This window comes from Indicator indicator, chromosome 22 (assembly GCF_027791375.1).
Source record: "Indicator indicator isolate 239-I01 chromosome 22, UM_Iind_1.1, whole genome shotgun sequence".
In the NCBI taxonomy this organism is placed as follows: Eukaryota; Metazoa; Chordata; class Aves; order Piciformes; family Indicatoridae; genus Indicator; species Indicator indicator.
In genome coordinates this window covers 1741850-1755168 of record NC_072031.1, presented here as the reverse complement: position 1 = coordinate 1755168, position 13319 = coordinate 1741850, and the positions used below count along the sequence as shown (strand labels likewise).

General features: G+C 36.3%; 1 protein-coding gene across 4 annotated transcripts in view; it reads right to left on the bottom strand.

Annotated features, from left to right (window-relative positions):
- Positions 1-13319, bottom strand: part of RBFOX1 (RNA binding fox-1 homolog 1) — a 1190001-nt gene that overhangs the window by 265680 nt on the left and 911002 nt on the right. For 3 of the 4 annotated variants that reach the window (XM_054391094.1, XM_054391098.1, XM_054391101.1), the window contains exon 1: positions 8376-8474. The exons of the other annotated variant lie outside the window; for it this stretch is intronic. In XM_054391094.1, coding sequence (XP_054247069.1) covers positions 8376-8474 — 99 coding nt within the window. Of the gene's footprint in view, positions 1-8375; positions 8475-13319 lie in introns of those variants that run through there. 4 annotated transcript variants of the gene reach the window in all.

Below are 13319 nucleotides of genomic sequence, written 5' to 3'. Positions count from 1 at the left end.
GACAGTGTTTGGGCATAAGGAACTCCTGCAAGTAGCTGTATCAGTGTTTGTACCTTAGGTGCACCCCCAGAGCAACAAGCAATTTCCTGTGCACATGCTAAGTGTCACATTCCAAGTGGAGCTGGAATAGATGGCATAGCAATGGGAAAGGAAAAATAAATCACAACTTTTGGAATTGCAGTTTCTGAACATTCCTGTCTTTTTGCAGTGACACACACTGAACTTGGATAGGGGACATCAAAGCTATTTACCTTGCCTCAAAAGCACATGCAATACAACAGAAGCTGAATGGGATTTTTTCTCAAACTATGAAATGAAACAGCAATCTCCTATAAAACATTCTGTACTAAAATATTCCTTTTCAGGCTAGACTTAGAAAAACTAAGGAGTATGACTAAGAGAGAGTAATGCTGAAAAAGCCATCTCAAACCATATGCTGCCCATCAGGAAAAATGGCACACATTAGAAAGGTAACTAAGGATGCAATCAGTCTTCCAGCTAGGCCAGAGCAAGAGTCCGAATGCATCAAGCACCAGCCCTGCCGACACACAAATTTCTCACCATCTAAGCAGTAAATATTTCAGACACTTGGAATGCAGTTTTGCAAAAAGTGAATGAGGTGAAGTCAGAATAGGGAAACATTCCAGTGTGCCATTTTACACTTACGCAGCCATCCAGCAGGCTAAGGATTACAAGAATAAGCCTGCAATGCATGCAGAAGTCCCTCTGCATTACACAATAATGACATTCTGAACGGAAATAAATGAAGCCCCTGCAGTGCTATTCTGTCAGCTTTTGAAAGTAAATAACTTCGCTTCTGACAAGAGAGACATTTTTTTCCTCCTCCTGCCACAGAGCATTAATTGAGCTATGCAGCCATGTAACATCCCAGTGATAGGACTAACACATGACAAGGAGAGAAAAGCTTAAGAAAGGAGGAGACACTCATGGAATATATGGGCTGCCTGGCTTCTTTTCAACCCCAAATTTTCACACTAGCTCTGTTTTGTCAAGGTCTTATACTCTGAAAGAACTTTTACCATGGTTTTTTTGCCTCCCTCTGTATCGTTTACCAAAGCTTCGAACAAATATTTCAAACAAATGCTTCAAATTCACACTGTCTTGTGAAAGACAGTGCCCTTATGAAAATGCAAGCTTGTATTTTAAAACTTCTTGCTTCAAGACTTCTTGTTTGGGAAGAAAGTTTCGTGCCCATAATCAATACCTGTAAATGACTACTTAATTTATAGAGGGTTTATTTGCCAAGCAAGGATAGCTCTGAAAGGTTATAAGCAAATCCAAAGAAGCAGTGTTTAAAACTACATAATAATAATAAATTCTAGTGCAAGTCATTAAGGAATTTGAAGCAAGGCATATCATAACTATAAGCATATATACACCTCAAATACATCTGAGAAGAGAGTATTAAATTTATGCACAGTTATCAAAACAAAAGAAACCAAAAAGAATAGTCGAGATGTTACAGATTGGAAGATGAACAATTTCTGGTGTATTTTGATATAAAGGGTCAAAAGGTAAATCTAAAAAACTATCTAAGATGAAAGCACTTGAAATCTTATTTATGAGCCTCTGAACATGTTAAGTATTTCATTTCTAAAGTAACACACATTTTCTTTCCAGATCTGTGGGAAAAAAATATAAATCAGTGAGTCACAGCGAACAAAAAATAATTCACTGAATGCTTCAGTTCTTACTACAGTATCTAATTTTGATTCTGCATGTGTTCAACACAATGAGAAAGAGCAGGATCAAAACACAGCGAGATCTCTCCACAGCTGGAGCCTGCTATAGTGCAAAAGACCAAAGGCCCAACTACAACTACTCAGAATACTATAGACATTAGATATGCTATTTTCTCTAATTAAATTCACTGGGCTGCTGCACTGACAGAGTAGGAGGGGAAGGAAAATGTAAAAGAAGTCAATGGCGCTGCACTAGGCAACTCAGAGGTAAATGAGCAATGCTAGCAAAGAAATGACAGGAGTTCCTCAGGAGAGCTCTTGTACTACACATCACACCTTAAAACTGATAAATCAATTGTACATACACCTTTAAAAAGCAGGAAAGCTCAAAGGATTCTTAGAGAGTGTTGACTTCTTCTTTCTACTAACATTAACTCTAGAATATAAACAGGACAAGAAATTCTAGCATCAATTTCACTTTAGTTTATACTATATACTAAATACTTCAAAAATACTTAAAAGAGAATTAATGTTAACATACTGATAGTATTTACTCACCAGTTCAGAAATATGCACATTGAAAACCAAAGAAAACTTCAGTCTACTATTGCATGGCTACTGGTCAAAAAAAAAAAAATCTCGATGAACTAAATGAGATATCTACTCGTTGCCTGAGAAAAACCCCTTCTTACATAAGCACCACACACTTTCCTTGGCATAAAACACCACATCACATTTACTTTTATTTTTTATCCAGAAAATAACCATCCATATACATACTAAGCAAGTATCAATGAAGAGTGACAACTTACGAATCCCTCACAACGGAAAATCCAGCCATCACTTCTCAAGTGTTTCAAAAGGTTCAAAGAGCTCAGTTATATAAACAATTATTCTAAGCCAAAAATATTCACCTGCTTCTGCCACATGGAAGCTCCTTTGCAACTGCTCTTGCTCTTATATTCCAAAGCAGGAACTAACCCTCTTAAGTGATTCTGGTTGGTCGGAGGATTTTTGTGTTTGGGGTTGGGTTTTCTTTTTCTTGGGTTTTTGGTTTCTTTTTTCCCCCTCCTTGGTTGGCTTTGGCTCTTTTTTTTTTTTCCTCTCCTTCTTCCCGTACTTAGACAAGTACTTAACTAAAGCACCTCCTCTCACTATTGTTCAAGGGACTGACTCTGTTTGACAAGGCTGTAGTTAAATGACCCAAACTAGCTCTTAATCAGAATGAGTACTGCTATAGCACTTGATCACTAAGCCACTTCTCATTACTCTCTAGAAAACAGCAAAACAGCTCTTGTGAGACAAAAGATATGTAAACATAGTAATCTGTTTTCACTCTGAGGTGGTGAAAGCTTCGAAGTTTACTGATGAATAGCAAACGATCTTATTTACCGTAACTAAGCTAAACAGTACATCAAGACATCATTTCTTGCTTCTGCATTAACAGCACTTCTGGATGCAACAGTGACACTAGCACCTTTTGAGGATTGCTCAATTCATCCTCTAACATTCCCTCAGAGTGCCACACTGCCCCCTTAGGTACAAATCCAGCCATGTAATTATAGCACAGCAATTCCTTTTTTGTTTTGTTTTAAGAGGGTACTACAATATATCTGATAAAGCACAGATTTTTACCCTACACATATGAATAAACAAACAGTGTTTCTCTGGGAGCAGTGAAGCTGGTTAAATGAATCACAAAACCCTGAAAAGATTGCCTACCCTCAGTCCATCAGCTACTGGACAATTATTCAAGGCCCAGCTGTAAGAAAAACAGATGGTGAGTGAGCATTAGTAACGTGGACTTCTTTTCACTCATGCAATCATAAGCAGGGGTTGTATGTTCTCACGTGAAAATTGCCATGAAATAGCAGACTGAGGAACAAAATCGTGCAAGGATTCCAATTTGTGAGCTAACAGATGCTTAAAATTTTCATGAGCTAAAGTCAGATTAACTTATTTTACAGGGGAGCCACAGAGCATTAGGTAAAGAAAAGCAGTGCTCTTGTGATACGTTTAAACATCATAAACCATCAGTTACTGAATTTAACCAATATACCTGATCCTTTGAAGACTCACTAATGTATAAAATGCAAAAGACACATATTTAGAACTGTAACTGCAATGGTGGCATTCAGTAATAGATGTGCTTGTGGCCTATAAAAACAGTAAACTGTATCCAGGAATTGTTCATCCATTTTAATTCTTTACACAAATATAGCACTAAGATAATCTGTTCTAATCCTTATTCCATTATTGACACTATTGACTACATCAACTGAAAATGCTACCAAATAAATCAACGTTGAATTAAGCCATGAAGAAAGGATATGATAGAAGTCTTTCAGACTCCTATAAATCATCAGATCCAGAAGCATGACATCAGTAACTGAGCAGGGAATTCAGCTTTTCTCCATAGTCATAAAGCTGAAGGCCCAAATAAAATTACGCTAATTTACCATGTAAGCACTAATGGAATCGCTGGGGTAGAGATGGGGGGGGGTTGTTGGGTTTTGTTTTGTTTTCATGGTGGATTCTTTTCATCATTGATACAAGAGCTGTACCGTGAACTACTTTCTGGTTAAAGACAGAAAAGGTTGATATTGAAGTTTCAGTTCAATTGTTTTCGATCTGTGAATGTCCACTATGAGGAATTGCTCCATTTAAGAGGAATTACCCTTTGTACAAACCACTTCACTATTTAAACCAAGGCACATCTATCATCATTAAACAGACAAAATAAAAAAAAATAAAATTAAAAATAATGACAGCAGCACTGTACACTATGACATGAAACATTATGTGATGTTCCAAAACAACAGTTGACTTTGTTACTTCATTCAGAAAACACCATCTAAATAACCCTGTGTCAAGGCAAATGTGTATCATAAGGAAATACTAAGGAAAAGCAGTTAATAGTACTGAGCCTCCATTAATATGTGATAAATCCTAATTTACTATCAGTCCAAATTTTGCTGCAAAAATTACTTCACACTAGAATTTGTGGTAAGCTTGTGGTCAGAAATTATTTCTTGCGTTGTTGTGTCATATTAAGGAGAAGAAGAGAAAAGAAATGTAGTTAGTTGTTTCTAACACCATAAAGTAGCACCAAATGATAGGGTACACCACAAATCCAAGCTGCCTTTTCCTGTATCTTTAAATTCTAACCCAAAACCATCTACACTTTCCCCAAGTGTCTCTGCCTTCATAATGACGCAGTAAAAACTTTGAAATCAAAACTGTGTTACCTCCTCCTGTTTGTTGCTACTACTAATACACTCATTTTGGTTTTAATGTTGATTGAAAACTCTTTCTGGATTTCTAAAGTTAGAAGCATATTAGTGAGAGAACATCCAATACACTTTGGACCATTTCAAATAGCTTAACTAACTCAGAAGCACCATTCTTTTTTTCTTGGCTTTCTCAAGTTACTATCTTATTGACAGTTTATTTATAATGTGAACTAGGCCTCTGTACTTTATTTATTTTCAGCTTTATTCTCAACAGTTAGGCTTTAAATGTTTATAGGTAAAGCACTCTGTATGCACAAACTGTTTTTTTAAAAAATAAAATCAGCTCCTCATTTAGCTGTTAAAACATTTTATATGTACTTAATCTGGAAGACATCAGAGCAAATACTTAAGTTTCTAACTCTCAATAAAGTAGTAAAGCACTTCTGTGGGTACACTGTGGAAAACAATTTATCCATTTATACTAAACAAACTGACCCAGCAGTGTTAGTTTAGCAAATAAATAATAGCCAATTAAAAATGACTACCAAAACACAGACTTTGCCAAATGATTATCACAGCTCCACAGAAGACAATCACCCTCATGGCTACATAAATATTTATTGACAGGAAGATTGGTTTGTCCATCTTGAGAAGAATGTGCTGCCTTTTACAGTCTTTCAGGAAAGACGTATAACCAGTTCTAAAACTCACCAGCATATTCAGCAGATGCACACAAAATTACAGAACACATTATTTCATAGATTCTAAACACAGACTAAAGTTTAACAACTGAGAGCAAGCTCGGTTGTAATACAGATGTCTGAATTCATTTTAATAGAGGTGGAAGTGAACTGAATTTAATAGAGCTGAAGTGAAATTTCTAGAGGGGGGAACCCCCCCCCCCCCCCAAATAGGTTCATGCAATGTCTATATACTGCTGGTTGCAGGGTCCACAGGCAGGGGGAAATCACTAGTTATTAAGTTGCCAGATAAAGCTTTTAGGTTACCAGTATTTAAGATCAATAGACAACTTTATAGAGTGAGAAAGATATTTACAGTTTCACTGAAATAGTGATATTTGCACTACACATACAAAACATATCAGATATGGGAAAACTGAAAAAGAAAACCCCCAAAAACCCAAGTAGACTGTCATGTTAGAAATTTATTAATGTTTTTCAGCAATATGAAACACTTCTTATCATTTCCTACTTAAAACTAGAACCATGTTAGTTTTGGAAGTAATGTGACCACAGGACTATCTTTCTGCCTGAATAATATTGAGATAAAGTAATATTTTTACTAAAGGAACATTTAACCAAAGAAATTAAATAATAAATTATATCTCAATTAGGATGACAACTATCTAACTCTCTAGGAATCCAGAATAACTAAAATTCCAACCAGCAACCAACAGAAGCAACAAGCACAGTATTTTGAACCTGCACAATTATCACAAGGAATTCAGATGACTTCTAAACTTACATATAACTGTGATTAGTGGAGGCAGAGTGATTCTGAACTGACAATAGGATTAATCAGACAAGAAAGCTAACATTTAAAAAAATAGAAAAAGGGAGCCTTTCAGTATGGCAGTTAATCCACTTAAAGAGTTAAAAATTATCCGCTAGATATAGCGCTTTGTGAAGTGCATTAGCAATCACTTCTCATCTTTCTCTCAAATGGAATAGATGGAATTGAATTCACTGTTTTAAAGTAATCATTATGGTTGCACAGTTTCTTAAACCTTAAAGCAGTGCCATACTATAGATGTGTTTGCATAATGATACTGCAATAGCTCACAGAGGAAGGTTATTGTAGCACCTAACCTCACCTTTATGTTACTCTTTATCAGTTCCTTGTGTGGCCATGTTGACCTCTCACCTTAATTCACATTTTTCCTTTTAAAAAATTGAATCTTTAACATACAAACTCAAAAGAACAAATCCAACAAAATGCAAGACTTGATTTTGCATACAGTCAGTAAGTGCACAAGTCACACTGGACCATTAAAGCTGATCTATAAATGTCATTTCCAAAATGTATCCAGAATACAGAACTACTAAGAACATATATTTTAGTTTTGACATGCAATTTATGTAAATATTAAAGACATCATATTTATCTGATGCAAATTTTAATTGCAGGCATATGAATCCCTCCCACATACATGTATAATGTAGGGCGTATACAGGAATCTTTTATTATGCACTCCCAGCTGTAAGTCAGAAATGGTTTATACTACACTTTGGAAGGAAAAATTGCTACAAAAGGGTTTATGCCCTGCAAATACTTCAGTTCTGTTCTTTCAGCAGTAATAGAAAACAAATATTCTGAAATAAAAAGAAGCTTCAAATCTAGTATCTTTAATCTTTAGGAACAAATAGAAATACTGTCAAACATCATTCAGGCATTTGTAAATATAGAAATAAAGTTAGAGATGTTTCAGGGAAGTCAATATGTATATAAACTACTGTGGTGGAAGTTGGAAGAAATATCTCTATTTGCCACAGTAGACACAAGAATTTTTTTCCCATAAGTTTCAGCAGAAAGAAACAGAATAAACAGGGTTAATCATTTTTTTACATGATAACATATTTCTGTCTTGGCTTCAAATACTACATGACTCTCTGTAATGGTGAACTCAGTTATAAAAATAGAGAAGTAGAATGCAAAGATAATTCCAAAACGTGAATTTAAAACATTATGTGCTATTATTTCACGTGATAATAGAGTGAGGGTTCCAAAGAGTAAATAAATTGGGGAAAGGGGTGGAAGTATTTTAAAACACCCCTAGGAGCAAAAAGCACATGAAATGAATTTAAAAAAAAAAATCGCAAAAATAGATTAGAAATTGGTATTATTTTGCTGATATCAGAACCTTTTCTTTTTCAAAATCCATTCTAATATACTTCAGTGACAAGTATGAAGTCTGCACAGATATAGCTTTAGAAATCTTTTTTTTTCTCTGCAAACTAAAAAAATCAGCTTGATTTTAATCAGCAGCATGTTTCAACACAGACTTAAAATTCCTGGCTTCAAAGAAGGCTTAAACAAAATTGCCAGTGGGCACATTTACATTAGAAGTATAATTTATGCCTGCAAGTGAATAAAGAGCAGTCCTTTATGGCTGAAACTCTGCTACAGTATCCACGAGAAATGCAGTCAAAGTACTATGCTAAATATCTATAAACAGCACCAATAAAGAAATGGGGGGGGGGGGGGGGAAGAAGGCAGCTATGCAAAAGCGTTATGCTCTGTTAAAACATATTTTCTATTCACTCTCACCATTCCTAAGTGCAGGCACAACGTGCACTCCACACAGTGGGAGACATTTCTACAGTCTATTCACACAAAAAATACCTCCAAGATTACAAATCCCCCAAACGATGCTGACAAAGCAAGCACTACAGGAAAAGAAAAAGTTAAGGAAACTTACCTGCTGTAAGTACATAAAAGTCAAGGCACAGGAGAGCTGGGGACACATGCCCACATTCGGCAGTGCCACGCAGGTTGCACCCGTAAGGGGATGCTGCATGGTGTTGCTCTGAAGTCTACGTAGAACAAGTGAGGGGGCTTGCATGCAAGCACGTTTGCCCTATCTTGTCACTATGCTTTCTTCCTTCTGATTATTTAAGTAAGAAACAGTATTTCTTGAATGCCTTTTTCCCCCCAGCGCTAGATCTCTACATTCATTTGTCAGCTAAGGCAACTTGGTAGATTTAAACTACGAATTTTTAACAGAGAGGAAAAAAAGAAGACACAGCCTGCAGCCTATTGATGAGCAAATGGAACTTCCTCAATGACAGAGAGAGCTGAAGCTTGTCTCACAACAGTAGCTGCTGACTAGTAAGAGAGAGAGAGATTGACTCAGTGAGGCTCAGTCGGCTGGTGCTGATGCTGCACAGCTTCTCATTTGTCAAATGGGTCCTAGGGCAGGGTCTTTACCACTCACCAAAATTCAAATACTGCATTTTAAAAATCCCTGGAGAGGATAGGGAAGGAGAGAAAGTGAGCGTGCTGCATCACAGGCATCCATGAGATCTGGGCAATTAGTGTCATTGCCCAGCGGGGACTGAATGCCTGTTATGATTCCGCACGCACACATACACACACACACACTTTTTTTTTTTTTTCCCCTCCCCTCCCAGGACTCACACCTGACATAAAAAGGGCTTTCCCCTTCCAAGAACAAAAGTATGAAACACAAAGTGGGGATGGGAAAGAATCTTGGCTAGTCAAGAGGATTCCTGCAAATATGCAGTACTATCAGGAAAGGAGCTTTTTTAAAACAGAAATTAATTTTATATCTATGTTTCATTCACCATCTAGCTTCCCAGAGAAGCCTATAAAAGCATTACAGCCAAACTGTGAAATATCTGTTAACCACTGCAGCAGAAACACCAGGAATGAAATAAGATTCTCTGGCACACTGTGTCTACTTTACTGGGGGAGGGGAGCAGGCTTGGATAAAGACTGTATCTTAAAATTGGTCTAAACCCCATCTCATCTAAAATTACTAATCTGTTTGACAGCTAGTCAATCTATTGTAGAGGACTGCCCTATCAGGTTACATGGAAAAATTACATTTGCAATTTTCAGAATTTAATGTTTACTTTTTTTTTTACTTTTGAGAGTGATACCTCAAATTAGTATTCCACTCTTGCAGGCTTTTTCTTTCCCCCCCCTTTATTTTATGGAGTAATAATTATTCATTAGTAGATCTAGTTAGTCTTTATGTAATAAAGTAGGATGTGACCTGCAAATCAAATAATTTATATTACAGCTTGTCCTTGAGGTACTATATTACAGGTCTCTCTCTTTTTTTTTTTTTCTTAGATAGAACTCAAGTATAACAGAATATACTACTATTTTTAATTAGAATTTGACAAATGAATTAAATATTAATTCTCCAGGAAAGAAGGTCAAACCTCAAAGCACCACCTGAGGTTTTGAAGGGGTTCCTTTCAAAAAGGCTCTGCAGAAGATTTTTAAATTACCTATTTTATAGGATATTTAACTCCCACAAAAACACATCTTAGATCAAGAGTTTAACGTTAACAGCAATAAATAAATAACCCACATACAAGAGAAGTCAACAACATAACTGGTTTGATGTTAAGACCTACCCTTAAAAGCACATATTAGTCCCCACTTAGCTGGAAACAGACACAAAACATGTCCCTGCAACTCAGGCACTGTATTAGAAAAAAAAAAAAAACATTCTTCTCCTTTCTCCATGAGTGCACACATACCTACACCCACACAAGCTTCAGACACTGAGTTAGATCCACTAAGTCTTCATGCAAAACCCAAAAATTTTCCAGCAGAATCAGTTATTATGTAATTTTCTTTCTCAAAAGCAATCAATGTAACAAACCCAATGTATTTAGAACTCAGCAACCAACACAAGAACACTCACACAAACCAAGGATTGTTTTTTGGCATAGGAAATATCCACCTTTTTCCAGGTTACCATAGATTGGTCTCCTAGAACAGCCCAGACAGAGTAATCTGTTACCTGTGCTGTTCTATATCACAAAAAAACCCCAACAAACCGACCCCAAACAACTACCAAAACCAACCAACCGACCCCAAACAACTACCAAAACCAACCAACCAAGCAAAAAAAAACCACCAACAAAAAACCCACACATGCCACAGAGCAAGAGGAAGTGAGAAGGAGGAGAAAGAAACCCTCTCAATATCCTTTCTCCTTTTTTTCATCCTTTCTCTCTGCCTTAAGCAGTCTCCAGTTCTGACAGGAGAATGTCATGCTTTTCTCCTTTTTAATTTTTTTTTAATTTTCTTTTTTTCCTAGCACAGAAAGGGTGTTATTCTGCAAATGCCCTAAGCTGATAGAATTTTCCCTTCAGCTCATTTTCATACGAAATACCATAAATAATACATGGTACTTTAATAAGACCTTATCAGAATGTTTAATGAAAAACAAATACGTTATGTAAGGAGGCAAATAACCAACTCGTTCCACATTATGTCAAAATCAAAGGCAGCACACTTCCTAGCCAAACAGTTTGGAACTATATAAGTCTATCCAATTTCCCAAAGTGACGTTCTGGAACGTGGTGATGGTCAAGCAAAGATTCTTCTGTCTACTGCACTATTTTACAGCTAAAAGGATAGCCATAAAACAGATTAAACTCTTAAAAGCAGTACACTGAACAATTACTTCAAGAGAATTTAGTAGTGAAAATGTAGCTAATATTAATTGCAGAAGTTTCTCATTGGTCTTTTATCCTTATTTTTCACATGTTTCAAAGCAAGAAAAATATGACCCACAAATACAACGAATTCCTTATATTTCTATTATTAAAACAAGAACATCAGCGTTTTAACTATCCAAACCACTGACACACAGAGAAGCAAAAGAGAAACATACATAATTCAGCAGTGTAAGAGACCTAAAAAAGAAACAGAATTCTTTAGCCTGATATATGCTGCTTCAAGAGATGCAGGGGAAAGACATGACCAATTTTCATCCCTTCCAAGGATAACTTGTCATTAGGTCTCAAAACAAAAAAAAAAGGTAACACAAATGTGCTTTATTTTTGTACAAATAAAATCGATGTTTCTTCTTTAAAGCCATTTCCTTGTTTATACACACTCTTCTACCCAACCCAACCCATTAATCACAACCACATTCCAAGTTAGGGCTATATATACAGTAAGGGCCACCACAAAGTTGCCAGAGGTACATGAATGACTGTACACACTCTGACCTTCTATCCTCACGCACAGTAACAGCTGTGCTGTAAATACAATGTAATTTCGCAGAGCAGCATATGCCCCATCAATATATCATCTGCAAATTATTAATAACTTGATTTTTTTCTTATTCTCAACAAATCAATGTGTGCAACTGCAGAACTCACTTTATCTACATCATCTTCCAGTTGCCTCAGTGCTGCTCTGTAGGGCTGATAACTCACCTCAGGTTGTTACCCACACTCTGCTGCTGATGGTATCAATTAGATATCAACTAACAACAGCAAGCCTGTTTCAAAAAAGGAGGATACCAACCTACACAATCCAAATCAGCCTTCGTGGGAATTCGATTAGAAATGTAGTTCTTCCACAACAGTAACAGAACTATCTAAGGTGCAATACCTACTACACCACTGTGAGAGGCAACACTCCCCTCTCCCACTTGTTTGGATTGTCCCTGTCACAGAATCTATCACATGCAGAGAACCTGCAGATTCCCAGCTTCTCCCCTGATCCAGTAAGACTGCCATTTGAAAAATACCAGCAACAATGTGTTGATCAATCCTGAAGATGCAAATAAAACCATGAACTCAAAGAACCTCTGAAACAGAGCAAAAAGACCCAGCAGTCTTTCTCACACAACTGACATGCAAACATGAAAACACTCTTTGATTTACAATGAAAATAATTACGATTATGTAGCATAACACGTTCCGTTGAAAACCATCGACTCGGTTTGTTGCAGTATGGTAGTCAGCTCCTACTTCTCAGAACTTAAATTCCCATTTCACATATACAAACACTCAGCCTAAAAGTTAACTTTTTTTTAGAATTACCACAGCACACTGCTAATCAGTTAGACCTTTTTCACCAAATGAAAAAAGACCTCAAAGAGACCAGCTGCAAGACCACATCATTTTACACATCGAACTTGCCTCAGGAGTACCCTACCCTAAGAAGTTTACAGCATTTTGAAGACTGTATGCCTCCAGACATCAAGCATTGATTAAAAAACTAAAATAATAATAAGAATATTTTAGAAAACTGCAACTGCATATTAAATTATCCATATGATTAATATATTTCCTTCTCAACTTTATAAAATGGTTGATGTGGTATAAAAATAATTCAGGCAAGTGGTACAGAAGCTAATACTGGTGCAGTGCTTTCACTCAACACTCCTTTTCTAGAAACGCAGGAAAAAATAGCTCCCAGGACTTCAGATCAGGAAAAGCAGCATATTATGAGCTTAAAAATAGAATACTTCATTTACACATTTTAACAAATTACTAGTAATCATTACTATCTTTGCCTTTACTCCACACAGCATTCTATTTTCTTATATGTGTGTTATGTCTTTTTTTTTTTTTTCCAATAACCTAGGGAAACATCACTGTTTTAAAGTATTTTGCTTTGCGAAGACGACTAAAAAAAAGGTTTTCCCCTCTATTCTTTTCAATTAATGTGCATCATCTCATGCTTCCAGTGATATTTTCTTGTCATGAAAAGCCCTATTTCTAATCGAAGGTTTCTGTTAGGATTGCTGCTCTTTACTAGGTCTCTGCACAATGATCAAGACATTAGAGGCTCATGCTTACCTCAGGCAAGTAAGAATCACTAATTTTCTGTTTCTATTAAGCACCGTGTTACGTCCATT